Source organism: Cajanus cajan, chromosome 7 (assembly GCF_000230855.2).
Source record: "Cajanus cajan strain Asha chromosome 7, NIPB_CcT2T_4, whole genome shotgun sequence".
In the NCBI taxonomy this organism is placed as follows: domain Eukaryota; kingdom Viridiplantae; phylum Streptophyta; class Magnoliopsida; order Fabales; family Fabaceae; genus Cajanus; species Cajanus cajan.
This window is the reverse complement of record NC_138523.1, coordinates 47,350,623-47,377,971: the sequence shown is the minus strand read 5'-3', so window position 1 is coordinate 47,377,971 and position 27,349 is coordinate 47,350,623. Positions and strand designations below refer to the sequence as shown.

At 31.1% G+C, this 27,349-nt stretch overlaps 3 protein-coding genes across 5 annotated transcripts; 1 reads left to right on the top strand and 2 right to left on the bottom strand.

Annotated features, from left to right (window-relative positions):
• Positions 1 to 495: 495 nt before the first annotated feature.
• On the bottom strand, positions 496 to 3,587 carry LOC109804648 (serine/threonine-protein phosphatase 7 long form homolog). Its single transcript, XM_020366482.1, has 5 exons — positions 3,476 to 3,587; positions 2,953 to 3,364; positions 2,786 to 2,870; positions 2,298 to 2,579; positions 496 to 804 (listed from the first exon to the last, which is right to left on the bottom strand). The coding sequence occupies exons 1-5, from the start codon at positions 3,585 to 3,587 to the stop codon at positions 496 to 498; spliced, it is 1,200 nt and encodes a 399-aa protein (XP_020222071.1).
• A 3,398-nt stretch (positions 3,588 to 6,985) lies between these two features.
• On the bottom strand, positions 6,986 to 9,167 carry LOC109805154 (DNA-directed RNA polymerase V subunit 7). Of its 3 annotated transcripts, none has more exons than XM_020367151.3 (2): positions 8,362 to 8,954; positions 6,986 to 7,775 (listed from the first exon to the last, which is right to left on the bottom strand). In XM_020367151.3, the coding sequence occupies exon 2, from the start codon at positions 7,748 to 7,750 to the stop codon at positions 7,208 to 7,210; it is 543 nt and encodes a 180-aa protein (XP_020222740.1). In that variant the 5' UTR covers positions 7,751 to 7,775; positions 8,362 to 8,954; the 3' UTR covers positions 6,986 to 7,207. The 3 variants fall into 3 exon arrangements, with proteins under 3 accessions (XP_020222740.1, XP_020222738.1, XP_020222739.1); XM_020367149.3 differs by lacking the exon at positions 8,362 to 8,954 and adding an exon at positions 9,033 to 9,167 and having other exon boundaries at positions 7,067 to 7,775; XM_020367150.3 differs by lacking the exon at positions 8,362 to 8,954 and adding an exon at positions 9,020 to 9,105 and having other exon boundaries at positions 7,067 to 7,775.
• Positions 9,168 to 22,976: 13,809 nt separating this feature from the next.
• On the top strand, positions 22,977 to 26,051 carry LOC109805158 (protein SIEVE ELEMENT OCCLUSION B). The gene is made up of 7 exons (XM_020367156.3): positions 22,977 to 23,253; positions 23,348 to 23,419; positions 23,514 to 23,926; positions 24,118 to 24,206; positions 24,286 to 24,431; positions 24,508 to 24,984; positions 25,252 to 26,051. The coding sequence occupies exons 1-7, from the start codon at positions 23,053 to 23,055 to the stop codon at positions 25,843 to 25,845; spliced, it is 1,992 nt and encodes a 663-aa protein (XP_020222745.1). The 5' UTR covers positions 22,977 to 23,052; the 3' UTR covers positions 25,846 to 26,051.
• The last annotated feature ends 1,298 nt before the right edge of the window (positions 26,052 to 27,349 follow it).

Sequence of the window (27,349 nt, the reverse complement as noted above, 5' to 3'; positions counted from 1 at the left end):
AATACACCGTCGTGGTCTTTCCCTTGCAACCCTTTGAGGATTTCTTCAAACACGTAATTGTTCTGGATGTGATGGTGGATGACTAGCCTCCGCAGAAAATTCTGGACGCAAATCAACACCTGCAACGTCAAATTTGACACAAATTATAAATATTCATAATAATTATAAGAAGAAAAGAATAACAAAATAATAAAATATGAGACGACCTGATGTATAAGCACGACTGATATAATCATGATCATACGGAATATGAAAAGGTGCTTCCTGACTCGGTTGTGTGGCATCCTGTGGCAGACTTGGCTGTGGAGTTATTAAAAGGGATTCTCCAAAAATATGATCCATCATTTCTGATGACATACCAGGTTCTGGTGATGAGTCTAAACCAAGTGACTCACAGATATGTGTAGTAGTCATCGGAACTGATGTCTCAAAACCTGGTGAGTGTGGTGGAGTGTACCAATATGTATATTGGGATTGCGATGGATAACTGGGCTCTTAAGAAGGAATATAATATAACCATGCTGCTCTGTCTGGCAATGTAGGGTAAATGTGATCCATCGCCTTAATTGTCGTTCTTCGTCGAGATAACCATGCAGCCTCCCTTGACTGTGGAGGAACATTGAAAGTCCCAACGTCATATGAACCAAAGGGAACAGGTGCTTCCTCAGCTGGCTCAACGAATCTAGCCCTATAGTCATCAGATATCGATAATAATCGATTAGACTGCTCTGTGACTGATTCCACTGAAAAGTCTGGCCTATCATGAGGAGATGTCAAGTATGCCAAGCATTCAGTTACGTCTCCCTACATATAGAAAAAATAATAAAATTAGTTTACAACTTTATAATTGTTGAGATTTCCGTTGAAACACTTTTGTTAATATTTGTAAATTCGTTTAATTCTATCAACAGTCTCAAACACGACAAGTATACCGGCCGTTCAAGTAGTAAAAATATCGTATCCACAGGGATTAGAAGGTAAAATAAGCATTTATTGACTATTCGTGACTAAAGAATAATTCCAATTTCATAGTTTGTCATGTGAATTCAAAGTTGTGACTATTGGAATGAAAGCTATAAATAAATATTGGTTTGTGAGTGGAAAATGATAGAATGGTATAATGGTTTTGTGAGGTTGTGGGGGTTAGATTTCACCAAACGTCATACTAATGAATCCTTAATCTCTTGTTACATACATTGCTTAGTCAACCCATAAGTTTACTCAAACCTAATCCCTTAGAGAAAGAGTCTAGGTGCGGACATTGAATATCAATCCCTTGAGTAACCAATATCTACACCCGCATTACGGGCTAGGGTTTAAGACTACTAATGGGTCAAGCTCTATCCCTATATACAATATCCACTAGGCATATGTTCCAGAACTAGTTTCAATGGTATTTTCCAATACTCAATGGAACCTTAAATCATGCAAAGGGTGATCAATCCAAAGCAAGCATTAAGCGTAGAAACGTACACAACAAAGAATGAAACAATACATATATATATATCATTAAAAACGTAAGGATTACAATAGAGTACGTTGGTTACATCTAACCCCAGAATGGGTGGAACCACTCAACAATGAGGGTAAATACAAAATAGAGATGAAAGGAGAAGTGAAGAATCGAAGGAAAGATCCACACACGAACGTTCCCAAGCTCGGAGAATCCCTTCTACCGCTCCAAGGAGGCGCCCCTGCGTGAATTAGGGTTTCTCCCTCGAAAATGGCTTCAAATACGAGCTTGGGGAGATCAGATTAGGGTTTCGCGCCCGGCACGTAAGTCTTCGCGCCCGGCGCAGGGTCTTTTGAGCACTCTCTGCCTCAGTGTAAGCCCGGCGCAATTTCCTTTTACGCTCGGCGCAATACCTTCCAGAGAGTTTAAGGTACTCTCTGTCTCGATCACGCCCGGCGGAGGTAGTCTCGAGCCCGGCGCAGGCGTGACTTTTAGAGGTGGAACACTCTGTTCTTCTCAAGCCCGGCGCGGGTCATCTTGCGCCCGACGCATCTACTCTGCTCTGCTCCCTACTCCTTAGATTTCCAATCCTAAGGTCTTCCATCCTCAATTCACTAGCTCAATACCTGCACAAAAAATGAGGTGTATTAAGGTATTGTTAGCTAAATATGGGTTAGCTATATCTGCACAAAAAGTGAATTAAAAAGGAGAACAATTATATTGCAATGGTTCAGAGGATGAGTGGAATTGTTCAATAAGTCTCATCCAAAAAGAAGTAAAATTGAGACTTAACAATAATTTAACAAAATAATATATTAAAATATGAGTTGTAATATGCACATACCACAATTGAGTCTTTAACTCCATCAGGATCAATGTACAACTTCCCTTTTCTGCGATACCACCTCATGTATTCAGAATTTGGACCTAATAGTCCAACCTGTGGAGGAGTAGGTGCAAAGTGGTATGCATATTGATTGGCCCAATGCTCAAGTGCTGGACTTAATATTGTAGTCCAATCATCATCGGTCTTTCCCCGCAGGGTCAACGCATGCACATGAGCAGGAGTCATCGGAGGATTTGGAATTGGTTGTTGGCAACCAAATTGCCTCATCACCCTATCAGGCTGATGCCATTCACAAATACACAAAGAAAGTAAGGGGATTACAGAACCCCAAATACGAATCCTCTGTGTGCAGTCCTCGGGCATTTGTTCCAAAGGCGGATATGGTTGCCAAATAATATGTAAATAAAATTATTTAATTAGTTTATATTAAAATACTAATAAGTTACATAATGAAAATCGCAAACCCTAAAATTTTAGTTACTTACAGATTTTCTGGTCAAACGATCAAAGAATTTGCGATAAAATTTAATATCATCGCTCATGCTTATTTTAGTGGCTGTGTTGGACCACCTGAAATCAAAATGTAAACAATTAATTTCTCTAAATTTTATTGAATAATTTTAAAAATGTTAATATTTGAATTTGATCATACCTTAAACCAATAGGACTGCCTGGAGGAATATGTGGGAATGGAGAAGAGAGAATGGTTGGGAATCGTTCCCATGCCCACAACTGCAATAAAAGTGTAAACTCACCACAACTTGGCGTTTTGTAATCAGTAGAGGTGCATAAATTGCGATACAAACATCCAAGCACAGCTGCACCCCATGCATATGTCTTAATAGTTTGAAAGTCACCTAAGAACGCCAACCACCTTAATGAGACATAGCTTGAAGATCTATCAGGAAAAAGAAGTCCTCCTATAAAACGTAGTATCCAAGCTCTAGCATAAGGAAGCAACTGATGTAGCTCATTTATATCATCTGCAATCTCATTAAAGTTTGTTGCCAACCAAGATAACTTAACCCGATGTCCTTTAATTTCTGACTGAGGTGGAACAACACCTAAAAAATCATGAGCTGCATAAAATAAAACAAATTATTTACCGATTATTAATATTATAAAAGACAATTAGTATAACAAAAAAAAAACTTAAAGTATAGTTATTTTAGTACCTAATTCCAATATATTAGCACTGCCTCGACTTAACAGTGCTTCACCGTCAACTAGAAGACCAACAAGCATACCAACATCTTGAAGAGTAATTGTGCATTCTCCAAATGACATGTGAAATGTGTGTTTCTGGTCTCCATCGTTCTACCAAAGCAGTTAACAAACTAGGACTAACTTTGATATAACTCAAACGAGCAATCCATCCAAATCCTGCATGGTCTAATAACGGAACTATTTGATGTGGAATTCCGTCAATTTCATTGCGCATTGGAGCAGCACGTCGTGCTATTAATCTCCTATCATCTTCTCTATTCCAAACATGTTGTGAAACATGTATATTTTGCAATGTTAATAAATCATCCTCAACGGGTCCACATGTCACACATATAGATGTAGAAGATGATGTCATCTATAACAAAAAATAACAACACATTATTTCATACATTATATAAAATATAAATAAACTAATATAAAAAACTGTAATATAACACTAAATAAATTAAAATGATATACCCCATAATAACTTTACAAAAATTATAGGAAAAAAATTCAAATATAACTAAATAAATTACACATAATTAAATTAAATCATTTTTTAATAAAATGTAAATTACATAGAATAAAATTAAATCAATTTAAAATTTAAATAAAAGTATTTTTTTAATAAATATAAATTACACATAAATAAATTAAATCAATTTATAATTTAAATATAATTATTTTCGAAAAAAATATAAATTACACAGAAATAAATTAAAGCAATTTAAAATATAAATAATAATATTTTTTAAATAAATATAAATAACACAGAATTAAATTAAATAAATTTAAAATTTAAATAAATTTAATTTTTTAATAAATATAAATTACACAGAAACGAATTAAATCAATTTAAATTTTAAATATAATTATGTTTTAAATAAATATAAATTACACAGAAATAAATTAAATCAATTTAAAAGTTAAATATAATTATTTTTTCAATAAATATAAATTACACAGAAATTAATTAAATCATTTTAAAATTTACTTATAATTGTGTTTTAAATAAACAAAAATTACACAGAAATAAATTTTATCAATTTAAATTTTAAATATAATTATTATTTAAATTAATATCAATTACACTGAAATAAATTAAATCAATTAACAATTTAAATATAATTATTTTTAAAATATATATAATTTACACAGAATTAAATTTAATCAATTTAAAATTTAAAAAATTATTTTTAAAAATATTTTTTTAAAATGGTATAGGCTATAGCGATTTCACAATTATAAAAAAAAATTTACTAACAACTAAATAATTACACACAATCAAATTAAAAAATTACAAATTTAAATTAAATCATTTTTTAAATAAATTACTTAAAATGATATACCCTATAACGACTTCACATTAATTACAAAAAAAACAAATATTTACATATAACTAAATAAATTGCAGAAAATTACAAAATTTAAAATATATAAAATAAAAAATACCTCGTATGATATAATATCCCGAAAGAAACACCAACAACCTGAAATAATACAAATATATTATTACATAAACAATTTAAATAAAATATATAAATTAAAAAAAATTTAAAAACCCAAAAACTTGCTCACTGAAGCAAAGGGAAATTTTCGTAGGGGAGAAGAGAAGGGGGGACCAACGGAGGTGAAAATGTGTATATATAGGATAAGTTGTTTTTTTAACTGTGTCACAGTCACGTGTCAACTTATCATTGGCCACAACCGCGGTAAATTGACACGTGGCAGCCAACATTTAAATTTTTCAACCACCACTGGTAGCGCTATGGCCTATAGCGACACTGCGTCGCTATAGGCCTTAGCGCCACTCATTTTAACGTTATTTTTTATAAATTATATACTTAATTTATTTTTTCCACTTCTTAATTTATATTATCAATTTAATATAAATCTATATTTATATACAAATTTTTTCTGTTATTTAATTATTTTATATATATTTTATTTTTCTTTTTAAGTATTTAAATATTTAAGACTGTGGCGCTATGGCCTATAGCGACACACAGTCGCTATAGGCCATAACGTCACTATTTTTTTGGTTTATTTATTTATTTATTTATTAATTTAATTAATTTTAAAATTATTTTATTTTATATTACCAATTCAATATAAATTTCTATTTATAGACTTATTTTTTCTTTAATTTCTTTACTTTTTTATATATTTTTTCCTTTAAATATTTTTCTTACGAATTAAATATGTTTTTAAATATTTATCCTAGTGTCGCTATAGGCCATAGCGCCACCATTTTTTACGTTTTTTTTTTTAATTATTTACTTAATCTGTTTTTTCTAGATTTTAATTTTTTTTATTAAGTTCTTATAATTTATATTTATATATTTATCTTTTCTGTATTTATTTTATGTTATTTTTTTTCTTTTAATGTATTTTAATTTAACCGGTGGCGCTATGGCCTATAGCGACACTGTGTCGCTATAGGCCATAGCGTCACTTTCACATATTCGCATTTTTTTAAAAAACTATTTACTTATTTTTTTAAAATTTTTATTTTATATTAAAAATGGAGTACTATAGGCTATAGCGACTTCAGTCAAGCCGTTTAATGTCGCTATGGGCTGTAACGACTTTATCAACATGGCTTTCATGGCTTTCCTGGAGTTAAAAAAATCCACGTGTCACTGGTGTCGCTATGAGCCATAGCAACACCGTTATAAACAGCCCCAAAGGTGTACATTGTTTAAAAAGAGCCCCAACTACGTAAATAACTTCATAAAATGCCCGACTATGGTCAATCAGCCAAGCCAAGGTCGTCAATAAAATGCATATTGTAATGACTAAATATATATTTTAACCTCCTAAAAATAGCAAATTTGAATACTTGAGAGCCCTTTTAACTTAAAAATAATCAGTTATGAACCATTTTAGCTTGACAATTATCTGCTTCAAAGAGATTCCTCAGATAGGCTACTAAATAATATATAATATCGATTACTAAACAACAAATCTCTCCATAATTCACCAGCTAAACAAACACAACATTAACAAGGCCAACAACGCTGCCAATACTTCAAAATAATCCCTATCACAAACATGAAACAAGAGTGCAAATTCTTTTTCTTGTATCATAACTCATAGGATTAAACAAATTGGTCTACAGTATGCAAGTAACACCCTACAACCCTCCTAAACCTTTTACGAATCCCCTTTAATAAAGTTTAAAAGAACAATCTTTCTACAAAAAAGTCCGTACACAACCCAGTAATCAGAGTTCTAACAGGAATGATAGACAGAGGTATCATTAATTGTTTTTTCAACAAATTTTGACCAACAGGCTAATGCAAGTAAACAGGGACAAGTTTGCCACCTGAACTCCATCCGCTCCATATAGAAAATTTTCTATCTATTGCATATACCTCAAGGCAATAAACATCTTTGTTCTACGAATCAAAAACTACTAAGAATTGCATAGTTTGTCACAACGATAAGATCCTCCAGAGAACAAATCATTCAAATAAAAAATAAAAAAAAATAAAAGATGTTTAGTTGACTAAAAAGATCATCAACAAGGAAGAATATACAGAGCACCAATCTGCTATTCACAAACTAAACCCCACTGCATTACTTTGGTTAATAGGTTCCATGATTAGTACCAGGAAAGATAAAAACTAAGCCCCACAGCAACATGAGTTTACTCTCAACAAAAAAACAACAATTTAATAACACAGAAAATGTAGCTAAATATCTGGAGATGAAATTGGTCCCAGATAATCTCCTTCCAAACTGACCAATGCCTGAAATTCCCTATCTGCCTCCATCCATTTGGTACCTATCACTACAAAGCGAACTGTGACATCTTTTCCTATCTTTGACATTTTGTCATTCATGAAACAAGCATTTTCACCAGGAACATAACGGTAATCAGGCATCTTCAAGTTTGAGAGATAGACATTCTCAATTGGACCACATCTCAAGAAAACTCCATGCTTTAAAATCTTGTGGACAACACCCTCTAATATCTCACCATTGAAAAACTTAAAGGTAATGGCATTAAAAACAACAGGGAAGAGCACATCCCCAGTATGTTGTCTGACTTTTCCTTCACCAATTTTCTCCAATGTGGTCACGGCAAGAAAGTAGCCCAGATCTTTGGTAGCCTTCTTCACAGCAAAGTCACTCAGAAGGCGGACAATGATTTCCCTCTGAAGCATCAGACCCTCTGGTTGCAGATTTTCTGCAGCAATGATGACATTCCAGGGCAGCTGGACTTTGAGAAACATTGTTTGTTTCTTCCCGTTGTTCTTTCTGCCATAGAATAAAAAGATATTAGAGTGCTAGTTTATAAATCTAATTCAAAGGCACAAGTATTATTCAAACTAAAAGTTTGCAGTAAACGCTAATAATTAAACTGATGGATATCAATTTTGTTCCTAGGAGACAAGTGTCAGTATGTCACCAAAATCACTATTGTACTAGGAGATCATATAGTTATGAGCTATGACACTAATGACCATTCATATATAGATAAACATGTAAGCTTTTCTAGATTCCAGCTTCTCGGATAAAGACACACATGTTCCAACTTACTGCATAAAATGCAACTAGATACAACATTTTATACTAGATGGCTGATGCTCTTTAAACAATAAACTTATCATACAAATTCTATCAAAACCACATTTATCTACTTGAAATGTATGTTCTAGTAAAGACAACTACAGTTGAAATAATGAGGTATGATGCTTGTACACACACGTTCATACTTATTACATAAAACGTGAATAGATACAAATTTTTTCTTCTTCATGACCTTTGAGCTATAAACAATCATACATTTTTTTCCAGATAAGTGCCAAAATTATCTACTTAATCAAATATATTTTCCTTGTACCTATGAATATGGTTGCAATAATGGTGATGGTGATATACTGATATGATGAGTTGATGACCAAATAAACTGCTGGAAATGCTCAAAAATTGTTCGACACAAATTCATATAATGACAATGTGAACATTGTGAAGCTGCCTTAACCAAATCATGGCCATCAATTATGCTGTCAATTTTACAAAGACAATTGCAAAAACTCCACAATGATGGGGGCCTCCTGCAATTGACCACCACCACCACTTTTATTGACAGATGCAGAGGCCTGACTCAAGGTAGCAGCTCAATTTTGACTTAAAGCCACCAAACCAAAGAGGTATAAATACCATAAACAGTTCATTTAAAAGAATATGAAACAAAGTGTGTGCAAAACAATACGCTACTTCTCCACTAAAACACACAGAAATGCGCGCACAAACGCGAAGGCAGTTGATTTTCAAACCCAGAAATATTAATATAAAATATTCCACAAACTAAAACCTAGCTTTTCTGATTTTCAAAAGCCTAATAAACTAAAGTTCTCCAATGCCCATTTACCACAACGCAGCATGCGGTTTGCACAAACAAAACTAAAAGGGATTCATTGACTGGGAAAACCGCTAAGGATGATGCGTATTTGAAAGCAGAAAACAAAATTGCAAAGAAAACATTGCAAGGGCATAACCTTAAACCCTTACTTAGAAGCGAAACGACAGGGGATGCGAAAACGAGAGTGAGACTGAGAAGCGAAGCGACAACGGCGTGATCAGAATTTAGTTTTAGTCTGAGTAGTTCGCCCTTACTTCTCTACGTTTCACCCTTCGATGTCTGACACGTGTATACCACAAATTATGTTACTTTTTTTTATTTATTATTATTTAAAGTGATAAGAGAAAATAATATATACATATGATAGGCTTATACGGTTGTCAAGTTTATTTTTACTTTTAATGTAATCTTAATTATTTTTAAATTTTTTTTTATAAATTATTCAACAACTATAATTAAAAATAATGTATTTATGAAAATAAATTATTTTAATAAAATTATATTATAAAAAGTGATAATTATATTATTATTCTTAATTTATGTATAAAAATCTCAAATTGTCATTGTTGTAAGATCTTAATAATATTTTAAAAATAAAAAATAATAATAACTTTTTATCAAATAATACTTTAATATTGATTAACTAGTTGTAAAGTACATCAAAATTAAACTAAAATTTTAATGTATAAATTGATATTTATTTATTTACTATTGATATATTAATTTAATTTACATAATTTAGAGAAAATATTTCAATATTTAAAATTTAAAATTAGATTACAAAACATCATAATAATTTATCTATGTTTAAAAATATATAATATTTTTTAAAAATATTTAAGTATATTTTTTATTTTAGTATATTTAAAAGTTTTACATCATTTATATCAAAACGAATAATATCTATGAGATGACTCTAAAGATATAAACTTACAATTTGAAGATCTTTATTGATACTAGAAGGGTAGACGCACTTCGTGCTTCTAATAGTTATTCAGTAATAAAATATTAGAAAATTGTGTATAATTATTTAAAGAAAATTTAAGATTTTTTTTATATCTGGATATAAAGAGTATAATGGTCTGTTAAAAAATAGAGACTAAAAAGCAATTACATCTCCTATATCCCCTTTATTATAGTTATAAATTATATATATATATATATATATATATATATATATATTAACAAACGAAAGTTAATCAAAGGAAAAAAAAAAAAAAAAAAAAACTAAACTAAACTAAAGGGTCACAGCATTCATTCCTATCGCATGCAACACAAAGGTGGGAGGACTTCGCCACCTCACATTATTTACAAAATCAATAGCACCTCACCATACTAGAGCATGAGCCATTCCATTGATACTCCAAGGTATGATGGAAAATGAAGCTTCTCAATTCCTTGTCAATTTATCTTTTATTATGCTAATAACACGTTGGTACCATGAATCCATCTCCTGATGTGGACCTGTAACAGCAGATACTACCTCCTGGCAGTCGAATTCACAAATTAATATACAAAATCCCAACTCCCAACAATTCTTAATGCCCTCTTCCATAGCCAAAAGTTTTACCCTGATGGATTACCATCAAAATAAGAATTAGCAAATCCAACTATCCATTTGTTGACCACATCTCCCACCAGTCGCTTATTCCAATGGTATGAGTTTGGTTTGACCAACTCCCATCAACATGAAGTTTCAAACAAGGTGCTTCTGGTGGCAACCACACAATATTATCAATCCAAAGTGAATGTTTCGTCAGATACAGGGAGTTCTGTGAAATTGAATATCCAATCATGCGGGTCACGTATTTCATAAAACACTCATTTCCATGAAACACCATATTATTCCATAGTCTACATGTCCACCAAGCAATCATAGTAAGGTGCACAACTGCTGAATGAATCACCAATAATTGGAACCAGCTAAAACAATCTTGTGTGGATGAGAATATAAAAGATGAGACATTTCCAACTAACCATATCTCCTGGGAATGAGAACAACCTCGAATTGCATGTAGAACATCTTCTCGCATGTAGGAGCGCTGAGAGCAGGCTTCCTCCAAAGCCAAATGACATTGAAATCTCTGGCCATTTGTTGGTAGAGCTGAATGTAATCCTTGCCATGAAAAGAATTTCACCTTCTTTGGTATATGTAATCGTATAGTCTTCCAAATAGAGTCCTATGTGGGTGTTGTAGTGCGGAGAAGAAATTTAAATCCCGAAGCTGTTGTGTATCTCTTAGACGCATCTCCTCTCCAAATGAAGGTATCTCGACCTTATGGTAAAGTTGGAATCCTAATTTGTTGTATTCAATCCAAGTTGACCTGGGAAAGTTGTGTATATAGAGACCCCAAGTTCCACGACCCTTCCATCTAACAACGAGCAATCGTTAAATATTAATCACAAATATGAACGTACGATACCTCATGACATAAGGGACTGGTACCCATCCAATCATCAAACCAGAATGATGAAATCCCTGCCCCTAGTTGTACTTCAAAACCTTCACATAGGAATGATAGCGCCCTGGTAATGTTGTTCCACACATAAGACATGTTTCTCCTTGTAATAACCTGTAAAATAGACCTATCCCGGAGATATATATCACAGATGGCTTGAAACCATGGTTTCTAAGGAGAGTGTATTAGGTCCCTTATTATCTTGCCAATCAAAGAGATATTTTTCGGTCGAGATTCTCTAATACTCAAGCCACCCATCTCTTTTGGTTTAGTGATGGTATCCCACCCAACCAGGGATCAAAATCTAGCATTACCCTCTTTCGTCCAAATCAACAACATGCACAACTGGTTTATAAGATTGCACACCCCTTGTGGAATCCAAAGGGATTGCATGTTGTAAGTAGGTATGGTTGTGATGCTAGAATTGACAAGACATAACCTACCAGCCTTATTAAGAAGTCGCCCCTTCCGAGATGCCAATCGAATCTTAAAGTGTTCTACAATGTGATGGAAATCAGAAAGCTTGGGTTTCCCTTGGATCATGGGTATACCCATGTATTTATCCATTTGGGGTGAGCTAAAGATGCATATTCCCTCCAATTGGGCCTTCCTATAAAAAGGGACACGATTAGATATCACAAATTCATATTAGTCCATGTTTACCTTAAGACCAAAGATGTTACAAAAGCCTTCTAACGTTGATGTAACTACTTGAACTAATTGATTTGTAGTTGCTTTGCAAAAAATGTGATGACATTGCCAGCAAAAAGGTGTGAAATGGGAGGTTTATTATGTGAAAGCTTGATAGGCTCCCAAATTCCTACTTTGTTCCATTCATGAATCTGGAGGGCCAAATGCTTCATACATAAAACAAACAGATATGGTGAGAGGGGATTTCCTTTACAGAGGCCCCGAGTGCAAAAGGATACAATTTATTCCCATTCCATAGTATTGATAGAGACAAATTAGTCACGCTCCACATGATTAACCTACTTTTCCTTGTTGGGAATCTAAACCTCCTTAGAGTGGCTCGAAAGAAATTCCAGTTAACTCTATCATATTTTTTTCTAGGTCAATTTTCAGAGTCAAAGTGCTTGTTTGAGACTTGTCCTAGTGAATAAAGTTAGGAGCTTCCTGAGCCAGAATACTATTATCTAATGTTCCCATACCAGGTATAAAACTTCGCTGTAAAGGACAATAAGATCATCCAAGAACGGACAAAGGCAAACAACTAGTACCTTGTACGCTTCATTACATAAGTTGATCAGACGAAACTCATTAAGATGCACCGGATTATCTACCTTAGGCACAAGAACAATAAAGGTCTCTAAAAAAGTTGGATTAGAATAAACATGTTGGAAAGCTCCCTCAACTAGTCGCTAGCGCTCGTCCCCTACAGTGTGCCAATATTGTTTAAAGAAAAAGGGCTAAAAGCCATCTAGTCTAGGGGCCTTGAAAGATTTCATGCTGATAACAACCCGTTGTACCTCCTCATTGCTAACAAGAGCCAACAATCTTGAGACAACCTCCTCCCCTAGCTTTGGTGAAAGCCATTCGACATGTCTGTAGATGAAGTCATATGATTCGCAGGAAATAGTTTCATAAAGTACCACTTCACGTCAGCTTGAATCACTGTCTGATCTGTTTGCCACATACCATTCATAAGAAAGATGCCACGAATCTTGTTCTTTCTTCTTCTAATAAGGGTTTGTGCATGAAAGAAGCTGGTATTACAATCTCCAAATCAAACCCATTCCTCCCCAGATTTTTGGTACCACGTGGTGTCAAAGTGATCTTCCATGTGACCTCGCTTCTCCTCATTACAACATGGTGTAGACTCATGATCCTTCGCAATAATGAGCGGTTTTACTAGCATTTCTGATGCCTAATAATTCCCCAAAGAGATTGTATACTTAGGAGACCCGTCAGAAGGGCCATCACGATATCTCCCAACAGTAGGCTGTAGCTGATTCACAATGTGCCCAAGATTCGAAGATTTTTTTTGTTTTGTTGCTTCCTATTTTTTTGCTTCACCACCAGCCAGTCCCCATGCGGATTAGGGGCATGATTAGTTAGGATTACCGAGACAGTAGCGGTTACTGAATCTGGAGAAAGTGCAGCACTTTGACCTAATAATCCTTTGACGATCCTAACCTGACCTTGGTTGCTTCTACATTACTATCAAACGGAGAATTTGGAACTGGTATAGCGGTGGGATAGTTATGAGCTACATGATCGTAGCACACACACACACAACGCATAGGAGGTGCAAGCCCTCGTATTCAACATTATACCATACACCATTGAGGAAGAATTTCCCCATCGTTGATTATCTAGTCCAATTTCAACACGAACTTGCCTCTAGTCATGTTTAATGTTTTAAGATCAACCTTGATAGGCTTACTAATGGCTAACGCAATAATTAGAAGAACCCTCTCATCATAAAAAACCATGTCGAGCCTTGGAAATCGCACCCATACAAGCATACTATCCACTTTAGCCTCTGATGCCATAAAGTCAGGAGACCACGGTCGAGCGATCAAATGGTGATCAAAAATCATCAAAGGTCCCCTTTGCATCACCCTTTCTCGATCGACGTTAATATCAAACTTTACCATGAAATAACCATGAGATACATCCATGAGTTCAAAGCCTCCCTGTAGTTTCCACATAAGCGGAGTTTCTCCCGCACAGTTAGGAATCCGACCTTTTTCCTGAGTATCTTGATCACCAAACACTCTTTCTAAGAGACACAAAGTTGCTCAAACGTAGGTTTTGCGGTGTTAAACTTAGGAAGTAGATGATCACCTCCCTCGAACTCCAAGGTCATGGTTTCCTCCTTAATAAGGTTACGTACAGCCTTAGGTGAAGAAGGGCCACCCATAACCTTCTCTTTAAAGGATAAACGGTCTCCCTCTCCACCATTAGGAGGCTCCGACGGAACCTCCATGCGTTTTGGAACTTACTTCATGTACTGACTCATCTTTGACTTTATGAACTCTCTTTCTTGATCCATTTGCTATTAAAAGAGGCATTCTCACTTGATGCCTATGTAATTAATCATATGTCAATGTTACTTAATTTTTTCACACGAAAAAAAGTCAAACGATATTGTTAATACCCATATAAAGCATGAAATATCTTAATTTTTTTAAATTTTATTTATTAATTTTTAACTACGAAATTGATACAAAGAAATGTTTTTTAAATTAAGCAAGTCACAATATTCATCCAAGATTTAATGATTTAATTATGGTTAAATCAATATTAATAAACTAATAATGATAATTACATAATACATTAAAAAGATATTACATAAATATAATATAATATTATAATTAAAATTAAAATAAAAAAAATGTTTTTTATATATTTTTTAATATTTAAAGGGCATATAAAAGTTTAAATATAATTATATTTGAGTTAAACTTTTAATAAAATAAAAGTTAAATTTTAATATTAATACCTCTGTTAATGTTATCCTTTTATTCAAATTGATATTAATGACGTTAATAAAATTGGATAGAATTATAACATTGATCAATATTTTTAAAAAAATTAAAAAATTAAATTAAATCATTTAAAAGTATTATGACTAAATTAAATTTTCAAAAAAAAAAAAAGAGGGGTCAGATTGAATAAAAATTTCTCTAACATCCCAAACACTTATTTTAACATTTCACACAAATAGAAATATTTTGTTAATTATTATTCAATTTGATCATGTCATTTTTAAAATGTTCAATTTTTCTCCTTATTTATAAAATATTCAATTTGATCCTCAATTTTTTTTTAAATAAATAATATTAGTTTTTTATGTAATTTCATTTACTTCATTAGTGTTTATTTGAACAAAATAATAACATTGAATATTTTTTAAAAAACAAAGGGTCAAATTGAATAGTTTAAAAATAGTAAGACTAAATTGAATCTTAAAAATAAATAGAGGGACCAAAAATATAATTTAGTTTAAAAAATAATTATATACATTAACAATAAAAAAAATTATATTTAGAATAGAAAAATATCAAATTAATATAATATAAAATGAAAAATATCATGATATAATAATTATAAATTAATATAAATGATTGAATTATATCTTTATAAAAAAATTATTAAAAATGGTAGATAAAATATTATATTCTAATTTTTATTTTTATTAATATATTTATATATTTATCATGAAAATTTTAAATAAATTTTTTAAAAAAATCAATTCAACCCGACTCCTGATTGGTTTTTGACTGGTTTGATCAGTTCTAAAACAATTTTTCATAGTTATTGCACCAGTCACCAGATTGATCACCGGTACAAATGTTAAAATGAGCCAACCCGACTCACACACATTGACTCATCATGGGTTAGTGTTTTAAACAGATCAATCCAACCCAACTCACTTTTTGGTGAACCAGAAAAATTTTAACCCGACTCCACCCACTACGAGTTGATGGGTTAGGTGGGTTAATTGGCTCACCAAATTTTTTTTAAAAAAAAATTTAATTACATGTTTCTATTTTTAATAAATAAAATAAAAATTTATAATTTTTTATATCTACAAATAAAGTCTATTGTTAATTCAAATGCAAATATATAAGAAAATATTAATCAAAATTTCAAATAAAAATTAAATAAAACATATATATATATTAATAGTGGCTTAAATGAGTTAACTTGGCTTACTTATACTCGAATTTGTTTGGCTCACAGGTTAAGTGAGTCGAATTAGAATTTAGCTAAAAATGATATAATTTTTTTTCCCTAACTCGACCCAACCCGACCCTATGGCGAGTTGGGTTGATCTACTAGATTTGACTCATTTTGACACATCTAGTCGCCAAGTTGGTTCTCAATCTAACTAGTTGAATCGAATGATCCAAATTTGACAATTATGACACAAAGTATTCAATGTTAAAAATGGTGATTAATCTCTATCGAGAATTGTAAGTAGATTACAAGGTGAGTATTTTTCTCCCAACATAATTACTTATTGTTATATACAATGAATGTAGAAAAGATTACATTAACAATAAATAATTCATACATCCTTACATATTTTTTAATCCCTAAATGTAACATGTATAAAACAACAAATAATAAAGTTAGAAATACATGGATAGGCAAATGACATTTGATTCATTCAGTTCTTATGATGGATAAGAAAAAATAAAGGGAAGAAACCATTTCTATTCCATTGTATTTTTTTTTTTTTACTAAAGTCTCAATGAGGGCAATTATACTATGCATTGGTTAGAAATAGGGATCTCTCCTTGTTAAATCAATAAGGACTCACTTACCTATCATAGTAAGCCCACACAAGGTCCATCATATAAACCCATATTACCAATCATTATTGTATAATAATAATAATAATAATAATAATAATAATGTTAATATTAATCCAAATAAATATTAATATATTGATCGCAAAATTGGGACTAACAACAACAATATGCTCTAGACTTTAACATCTAATTAATCTGAGTTTTAGAGAAAAATAATAACATTAATTATAATTGTCCAAGTAATCTAAAACTTATTTCATGCTCAATATTAGATTTTTAATCTTAAAAAACTTGATGAAGACATACAAACCACTGTCAATAACACTAATGGACCTACATTATAATGAAAGTAGACAAATGTACCTCTCACTTTAATTAAATTATTAATATATGTTTAAAATATTATTTTGTAACCCTAATTTTATATATTAAATTCACTCATGATTATTTTTGACATTTATATTTTGTCTATATGATCATGATTATTATTATTTTTTTCTTTTAAAAAATAATTGTCCCCACTAACTTAGGTCTTGCATTTGCCACTAACCACTAGTACTAGAAATGACAAAATAAGTCACTGCTTGCGAACTTGCCAAAATTGGCAAGTCAGGTTAGACTTCTTAGCCTACTAACTTACCTCGCCTAACTCGTTAGTCAGTTAGGACAAATGGTAGGCTAGGGTAGGTTGGTCACTGACTTGTCTAACTTTTATTTATTATTTTTAATGTTAAGTTTTAATTAAGTCACATGTGTTATTATAATTTTTTGAGCAACAGATATATTGTATATTTAACTTATTTTATTACATGTAATTTAATATTTATTGTGCAACAAATCAAATCAAATCTTATTGTAATTTAAGATTTATTTTATTATTTACACATACTAATTTATGTGGATTCTTTACGTGTTGAGAAAAAAAATATATTAAAAGAGATATCCAAAATATATATGTAATATTTTTCTTTTTTTTTCCTTTTTTTTTGGCAAGCTAGCCCACTAACCCACTCTTATGTGGGGATGGGCCAAGGTGCCCTGTCCATTTTTGTTTGGCAAGACAACCCAACTTTTTATATTTTTTTGTGGATTGATAATAAGGTGCAACTAGTAGACTAAGTCGACTCATTTTACGATAAACAGTTCTTGATGTTCTAAATAACTAAAAGTGTGATTTCTGTTCACCAAACATTATTTTATTATCTTTAACAAGTACTAACTATTGATATTTTTGAAAAGTTATTAATAATATAATAATTAATATCCTATATTACAATACGGGCACTATTGACTAATAAAAAATATCAATAAATTAAAGATATAGACAGATGACGGATCATCCTAACTACTTAACTCATAAAGAAAGTAAAATTAAAGGATACCGACAGCAATTAGTATGGTATAACGTTTTTCTTCAAGATGCACTTTGCCAAACCCCAAACGTTTGCAGCATGCTTTAGTAAATGCTTTAGCAAATTATGATTCACATCGCTACGAATCTCTCATAATTCTTGCCGTTGAGTCTTTCACTGTATGACGCTTACCATGTTTGGAAACCCCTTAAGAAAACAGAAATTAGGTTTGAAACGTGATATAGTTATTAATTTCTTAAAATCACATTTGAGATGTCAAAAATTCCATTACATGTAGCATTTCATTGCATATTCAAATGAACATTAGAACAAAGACACGAATATATACAGAGAGCACCCCTCCACACAGTTTTTGGTGAATGTGACAAACGGGTCTACAATATAAAGCTTTTTCTTCACACTTGAAACTGAATAACAGATAAACATAAAGAATAAAAATAAAACACCGAATGACATGATAAATTAGAGGTAATTTGAATATTTTATTTCCAGATTAAGGAAAAGAGATAGAGAAACTACAACCAATACTAAAAAAAAATGAAATATTATCCAAAAACATTAATTGTTATTTGTTAGACTTATGTTTGTGGATACTTTTATTATCCTGTTATGACATCTCCTGATCCATTGGGCCATAAATTATGCTTGTGGATCTATTTTTTGTTTAATAAATTAACTTTTTAAAAATATCTTAAAAATTATGAACTTAATTATATTAATGGTTTAATGTATCATATAACTTGAAAATTTTATTAATATAACAAATTGACACATAACATTACTATATATATATATATATAATTTGTATGATAACTATGTTTTTATAAAATAAATTTAAATTTTGTTTCTTATAAAGATTTTTTTAATTATATTTTAATTTTTTTTATTCATTAGAATTAATAATGTATTAGGATTTGAATCGAAAATTTGTACATTCTATCTCAACTTTCAATCACTAAATCGACTCTAATGATTCGTTTTACTTTTAATTTTTTATTATCATATTTGTAAAAATAAAAAATCCAAATAATCGTGTAATAACTAATAACAATTAATTACTTACATCAGTTACATATCTAGCTAGTGGCATGACTATCTTAATTGTAGTACTTAAGGTCATCCATAACGCAAAGTCTTAAACTCCGCAAGTTCTTTGAAAGATTCGAATAAGATTTTTTATTGTGGTTAATTTTAATTAAGTGACTGATTTATAGAAGGTTAAAACTTTTATTTGGTCTCTTATAATATTTTTTTGTTTCAATTTAGTCTCATTTTAATTTTTTGTTTTAATTTGGTTTCTAATAATTTAAATTATTGCAATTTGGGACTTTCGAAGTTAACTGTTGGTTACGTGGATGCCACGTAGATGCATAGGTGGATGCCAAATTTCATGAATACACCTGGAACTAGAATGACCCGTTTTGAAAGCAGAACGGCCCGTTCTGCTTGCACATGTTATGTGTTAATTTTGCAACCGGAACGGGCTGTTCCAAATGCAAATTTAACACGCCACGAGCGCAGCAGAACGGCCCGTTCTGAAATCAGAACGGGCTGTTCTGGATTTACACTATTAGTATGTTAATTTTGCATCTGGAACGACCCGTTCCAAGTACAAAATTAACACACCCATAGTGTAACCAGAACGGGCCGTTCTGGTTTCAGAACGGACCGTTCTAGTTCCAGGTGTATTCAAGAAATTTGGCGTCCACCTACGCATCTACGTGGCATCCACCTGGTATATATCTACATGGCCAACAGTTAACTCCGTTTAAATCATTTGGACGGAAGTCCCAAATTACAATAATTTAAATTATTGAAGACCAAATTGAAACAAAAAATTAAAGTGGAACTAAATTGAAACAAAAAAATATTATAAAGGACCAAATAAAAGTTTTAACCTTTATAGAAACACACGTGCATCTATTCTTTTAATTAAAAATTAAGTTTATATAATAAAATTCTAAAATTTGATATACAATTTTTGTTATTGTTATATTTGTTAACGTTATAAAGTGAACTATTTCAAAGAAAAAATTAATGGTATATAATAAGAGTAGAACGTATATTTGTTATAATGTTATAAAATTATTTTTAATATAATTTTATATATTAATATTTGTATAAATAGAAATCATTGTATATTTTTTACTCATCAATTTTCTAAATTTTCTCTTCCAATGTCACAAGCAGATAAAAGAAAATTGTTTGTTCAACATTAAGAGACAGTGAAAAAGAATGTGGAGCATGCCTTTGGAGTGCTTTAATCTTGGTTTGCATTTATACATGACCTTGTGCATGCATGATACATGGGTACAATCAAACATATATTATATACATATATCATATTACACAACATAATTGTGGAAGATGAAATATACACATATGATGGTAATTTTGATTATTCTTATGAATATTTCAATAATAATATATCATCAATCGACATACATAATAGTCCTCATCGAAATCTTGCACCATATCTACAAAGAAAAGCACTTCTTAATGATAGATAACATCATCATCAACTTCAAACTAACCTTGTGGAACATATTTGAGAATATTTTGGGTATGATAGTTTGCAAAATTAGTTATTATTTTAATTATGTATTTTTTTAACTTTATAATTTTTATATTGTCATAATTGTGTAATTTAGTTGGCTTCATCATTTTAAATAAATTTTGATTTAGTTAAATATTTTCTTTATTTTGTATCATGAAAAAATATTTCACAAAATAGTAGAATAAAAAACTTTTAATTTATAACTTCATAAAAAAATAAGTTAATAAATAAATTATTAATGATATATATAAAAATGTAAGATTTTTTGTGGGACCTATTTAAGAATTGAAAGAGAGATCTTAGATTGAAAAGAAGAATATTTATAAAAATGCTTAAATTAAAAAGAGTTAAAATGAGTGATATATATACATGCATGTAGATCTCACTTAAGAACCTAAAGATGAGATCTCCTTTGGAAATGACCTAATAATGCTGAAGTGGTGACATGTCAATACATGACTCCAAAACTATTTTTATTTTTTAGTTATAAAATAAATATAATTTACTTATATTCTAAAATATATTAATGATTAAAAATAATGAGTTTAAATTTTAAAGAGATAAAAATTAAATTAAATTAAAAGGACTAAAATAAAATTTCATTATATAAAAATAAAAAAGATATTGAAAATCAAAACTAAATTTCACCCATTTTATTAATTAGCATCAAAACATATTTTCCCTATTTCATTTTAATTTCGGCAGTATGATATTGTTTTTATTTTTTTCACCAAAGATTGAAAAATACACATAATAAACGCGAGAAACAAAGTAGAAAAAGCAAACGAACAATCTCAAAGAACAATAGATAGATAACGTAAAAGAAAAAACTTGTTATAGACATTTTAATGTTTGACTGACTTATTATAATAAAGAAAAAGTTAAGGATAGAGAAACAAAATTGAATCTTCCCTGTAACGATTTAATTTATCTTTTAAGCTTTTATTCCAACCCCTCATATGTCTTTATAAGAATTATTGTTTTTTGTCAAACACGCATTCTCTCTCTCTCTCTCTATTTATTTTTATTTTTTTATGCTTCTATGTTCAATCGAGCTATGTGATCGTTAGAACTTTTGCCTTTGTTCCCCGAGATGTTACTATTACTCTTCTTAGTGACGAATCCACAAGCGCATGGGTCTTCTTTCACAAATTAATTGGTTCCAAAACTAATTATGATAAATTTAAATATTAAAAATTAGATTTAAAGTGTTTTTTTTAAATAATTCACTACATTTATTTTTTTATACAAGATCTAATTACTTAATTCATCAAAATTTAAAAAAAATAATTAATCTAATCGATAATAATAATTTTATCTTATTTTTTATATTTTTTCTAAAATTACTCTTATATTATATTTCTTTCTTGATTAATACTTCACTTTTCCTAACTAATTAAATGTGTATATCTTTTAAAAAGTTTATAATTAATGTATTTTATTAAATTAAGAGAATATATTTTAATTAATAATATTTTAGTATAAAAATAATTAATAATGAGATAATATAACTTAAGTCTTATATGAAAAAATAATTATTAAGTTGAATCTTATAAATAAATATGAAACTCATATATTATAGACGAACATTATATGTAAAATGTTAAATATTTTTTATATTCTCCTGTTAAATGTAAGATATTTATGATAAAAAACGAAAGACCAATACTCTAATATATTGGGTTTTATTTATTTAGGTGATATTATTCCATACAAACAAACATGAAAATTGGGTTATTGAACACATGGTTGAGAGACAAATTTACTGCAATCAACGTTATTAAGGTGAAATTTAAAGTCTGATCGAAAAATAATGCTAGAAATATGTAAACAATTACCTTTATATTTCATCCGTAAATTGTACTTTGGTTGTTCTGATCCAACTTCATGTTTCATTATCTTTTAAAATGTGCTCTTCTAATAATCAAACTTACGTAGATCCGATAAGAATTTCATACTAAACATCTCATACTTGAACATCCTTAGCAACAATACAAAAATGCATATAAATTTTGGAGGTTTCTACAAACAATTTGCGTGAACATTTGGTCATACGTAGACATTTTTATATATTTTCACATGTCATTATCTTTCCGAAAAGAAAAAGTTTGGCCTTATTCACTTGAGATAGAAGAAAAAAGAAACAAATTAGGTGCAACAACTCCAACAAAATCCCAATTTTAGTCTGGTGATCTCCCAATTAGTTCACTTATTGCTTCCGAAACCCCACAGCCACAGGGGTATGTTGTGAACTTTACATGGGAGCAACATGTTTCACGCCTAGAGACCACAAAATCAGAAGCTACTTTATATATTATTCTCTCTGTTTCTGTCCCTTTCTTGAGTGATCTCTATGCTAAAGTAACTATGCCAAGTTTAAACTCTCACGCACTCGACCCTATAAATAAGTTGAGCACCACCACTCAGCTCAGTGCAAAGCTTCATTTGCTTTCAAATACAAACCCAAGAGGATACTACTCTCCTTTTGATTCACCATGGCATTGTCCACCGCTGCTTCAACTACCACTTTGATCCAACAGAGTACAACTACTTCGATCCAACAACGTCCCACTTTGTCCAACCCATTTGATCTTAGTGACGATCAGATCCTCGACATAGTTCATCTGCCCCACCTCAATGACGATGAACCTTGCGATCCCAACCTCTACAACCTCGTCTCCAACATTGTCCTTCGGGTAACTAATTCACATACTTTTTTATAATTCTCTAAGGCTATGTTATGTTAACCTTAGCAAGTTATAAAAACACAAATGTATATTTGTTTTACAGAGTCAATCCTCGATTATCTCCGCAGCCAGTTTCAAACCAGAATTCTCCACTCTCAAGCTGATTTCTTGCCAGGTTAATTCTCATGGGATGGTTTATATTAATTAGCATATTAAAGTCTAAGCTAGTTGGTATTTAATTTGACACATAGAAACGGTGACACATGCAGATGATATCGACACCCAATGCTGCGCATTGCGTGCACCAAACAACAAAGTGGATTCTCCAACATCTGAAATGCTACTCGTGGGATGCGAAAGCACTGATAACTATCGCTGCTCTGTCTTTGGAGTACGGGAGTTTGGTGCACCTTTCTCAGTTTCAAACTAACGATGTGCTGGGAAGCTCATTGAGACAGCTGAATCAAGTTCAGAGCAGGAACGTGTCTGCTGATCTTACCGAACTGGTGACCTACATAGTGCAAGTGTTTCAGCACATTAAAGAGTGGGCAACGTATTCTGCTGAAGGTTATGATCCCGACGAAGTCCCTTCCTTGACAGAGGCCTTTCTAGCCATCCCTGTTGTTGTATACTGGATAATTGCTGCCACTGTTGCTTCTACCGGCAACCTTGTTGGTGTATCGTAAGTTCTCATCTATTCAACTCATTGTTTTATATAATATGCATTATAATTTAATACCAAACACCTCTAACTCACTAGTTTAAGGTACAAAATTTTGTTACTTATTTTGAATATGATGTGTTTGTTGCTCATTATTTAGTGAGCAAATTTCAGTCATCCAACTGTGTAACTTAAATTGTTTGTTTTTTCAGGAGCTATAAGTTATCAGAATATAGAGTGAGGCTTGCTGCTGCTGTTAAGGAATTGATAACGCATCTCACAAAATGCAGTCAGCAAATAGGTTAATAAATGAATAGCTTTCTGTTTTTACGATCATTTGGAGTTGGGAACCCAATTAAGGCTATTTTTATTTGTTGCAGGCTATGTACAAAATTCCATTGATGTCATGAAAGACTTTGACAAGGCTAAATCTATTGTGGGAAAATTGAAGGCTCTGATCTACCCACGAAGTGGAACTCAGAATCTCAATCCCAAGATATTTGAAGGGAGCTTCCTGGTTAAAGAGGTTAGTTAGTTTCGTATTGGGTGCCTTTGAATTAGAGACCGAGTTTAATGATTATGTTGTGTTTTTGAATTTACAGAGCATTGAAGTGTTCAAGCAGAAAAATGTGTTGGTCTTTATCTCGGGCCTCTACAGCGTTGAGGATGAGATTTCGCTTCTGAACTCAATCCACGACAGATTGCAAGAAGAACCAAAAGAAGTGAAAAATTTCAACAAAGAAGAATTCAAGATTTTGTGGATCCCCATTGTGGACGAGTGGAACGATGGGCGTAAGGAACAGTTCAAATCTTTGAAGAGTATCATCAAATTTTATGCAGTGGAATACTTCTCTGAGTTACCAGGCTTCAAGATAATAAAAGAAAGATTGAATTTTGAGAAACAGCCTATTGCCCCGTTGTTCACCCAAGGAGGTACCATATTGAATGAAAATGCCCTTGAAGTCATCTTTGAATGGGGCATAGAGGCCTTCCCTTTCAGGAAAATTGATGGTGATGATCTTAATCAAAAATGGAAGTGGCTTTGGGATTTACTCGTTAAAGCAACACCAGGACTGCAGGTAACCTTAATTTTTCAACATATTTTTGTTGCTTAATTTTTAAATTTTTACACATTTTTAAGTCTTATCGGTGTTAATTGATAGTCTATTTTGATGATAAAATGTATGATTTCAAAAGTTATTATAAAAAATTCATATAATTGTGAAACTTTATAGAAAAAGTGCAATTAAGGGGAAAGAATCCAATTATTTATTTACAAATATGACAGGTTAGAAAAGTCATCATTTTGATAAGATTGAGTTACTTAATTCATGTACGTGACTCAGGTTAAAAAGGACAGATACATCTTTGTGTATGGAGGCACCAATAACACGTGGATCCAAAGCTTCACACACGAAGTGTCACAGCTGAAAAGGAATGAAAGCATCCAGCGTGCAGATGTTATAATAGATTACTATCTACTTGGGAAGGGTGAAGCCAACACTGTTCCGAGCTTCTGGTTTGGCGTAGAAAGGAAGAAACAGAACAAGAAGCATCAAGAAACAATTGACTGCGAGATTCAGAAAATAGTGAAGTGCCTGTTTTGTCTGAAACGGGATCCACAAGGATGGGCTATTCTGAGCAAAGGGCATAACATAAAGTTCCTTTGCCATGGCCAGGCTCTTTATCAGACCCTGGTAGAGTTCCAAAACTGGAAAGGAAAAGTGTTGAACGATGGATTCGACATTGCCTTCAAAGAGTACTACGATGTGAAGGAGAAAGAGATATCTGCTACTCAACCATGTGAATTTATCAATGTTGGCTATACTTCAAGTGTCATAGCTACCATAACATGCCCAAATCCCTCTTGTGGCCGCGTCATGGAGGTGTCTTCTGTTAACTACAAGTGCTGCCATCGTGATGATGCTATAAACTGTTGAGTCAAGTGAAAGAGCCCCAGTTTGCTTTTTGTTCAACTTTTCAACTTCTGCTTCCGTTTTGGTGTGTTTACTATATATGCATCACGGTGTGATATCATATATATCCACCTGCTTTCACCTTCAATGGCTACACATAGAATAAGACTTTCTCTTTTATACGTTCCTCTGTTTTTGAATTTCTCCATTGAATAAAATTATAAATCATACATGCATGCGTACAAGTTTAACAACTCTACCTCTGTTTAATTTGTTCCTAGTTACCTCTAAATTTGCAGCATTCCCTTCGTAATTCTCTTGATTTGAATGCGTAATTTCAGAAATCGAATGTCTAAATTTTCGAAATCGTATAATTAAGTTTTTTTATTAGAGAAAATAGGCTATCATTAAGTGTAAAATAATTTAACACTTTTAATTTTTTTTTTTAACATTTTCATTGGATTATAAATCATTATATATAATAATTTTGTTGACTTTTATAATAGCAATTTTGGAAGTCATATCAATAATGAATTATGATTGATTGATGATGTAAAATTGTTTTATATTATTAGTGCATAACAATTATTTTTTAAAATTTATGAAAATTAATGAATGTTGATTTAACAATATTTCTTGTTTAGGAATAATTAAGCACACAAAATTGAAATTTGTAAAAATGGATATCTTTCATTACTTGATGACAAGCTTAATAATAAATATATTTAAAGGAGTTTGTCTTAGTGAAAATATGTAAGTCCGAAAGATATAAGAATATATATAAGAATATTTCAAAAAGAGACTTTTGACTTAATTCTTGCAAAAAAGTATATCTCATAGAGGAGATTTACCTATGTCGCTTTAACTCTAAGATTATAAAGTTTTTTTCTCAATAGTTTTCATATGTATATAAAAAAGACTTAATGGTAATATGACAACACTAAACACAATAATGTTGATATATACATTGGCTAAAAAGAAAAAGCTTGTTTAGCATATTAGTGCACTATTATTAATTATTTGATCCACATTGTAAACTTGTAAACTTTTTTGTGTGTTAATCTTTATTATAATAAAAAAAAGTAAATTTGTGACTTTCTTTTCCTACTTAAAATAAAACTACTTATGTAACTTTATCTTATTATAATTATTCTGAATTTTATTTTTTTAATTTAATAAATTTTAAACCTTTAATATTTCTTAACAGAAGAAAAATCCTTCATTTTCCTCCTTGTTTTATATGTTTCCCATCAAATTACTTTCACTTTATCTTCCACTCAAAGAAGTAATTATAAATATTTATTTCTTATGCATTGGTTACAACTTTTCAATGTCAATTAATAATTCTTATTAACAGAGAAACATTGTACGAGGTCTGAACTCAATCATATAATACCATAAACCCTTCATATTCATCTTCCTCTCTACTTCATACGTTTCCTATTAAATTGTTTGCACACTTTGTCTTCCACTCAGAGAAACAATTATGAATATTTATTTCTTATGTATTGGTTGCAGTTTTTCAATG

What these genes read in the sequence shown, in the direction of transcription:
- LOC109805158 (XM_020367156.3), top strand. Translation starts at nt 23,053, where the DNA reads ATGGCATTGTCCACCGCTGCTTCAACTACCACTTTGATCCAACAGAGT. An exon ending in TCAAGCTGATTTCTTGCCAG is followed by an intron (nt 23,420 to 23,513) that starts GTTAATTCTCAT and finishes TGACACATGCAG; the next exon opens with ATGATATCGACACCCAATGC. An exon ending in GGCAACCTTGTTGGTGTATC is followed by an intron (nt 23,927 to 24,117) that starts GTAAGTTCTCAT and finishes TTGTTTTTTCAG; the next exon opens with GAGCTATAAGTTATCAGAAT.
- LOC109804648 (XM_020366482.1), bottom strand. Translation starts at nt 3,587, where the DNA reads ATGTCATTTGGAGAATGCACAATTACTCTTCAAGATGTTGGTATGCTT. An exon ending in TGCTAATATATTGGAATTAG is followed by an intron (nt 3,365 to 3,475) that starts GTACTAAAATAA and finishes ATGATTTTTTAG; the next exon opens with GTGTTGTTCCACCTCAGTCA. An exon ending in GGCAGTCCTATTGGTTTAAG is followed by an intron (nt 2,871 to 2,952) that starts GTATGATCAAAT and finishes TTTTGATTTCAG; the next exon opens with GTGGTCCAACACAGCCACTA.
- LOC109805154 (XM_020367149.3), bottom strand. Translation starts at nt 7,750, where the DNA reads ATGTTTCTCAAAGTCCAGCTGCCCTGGAATGTCATCATTGCTGCAGAA.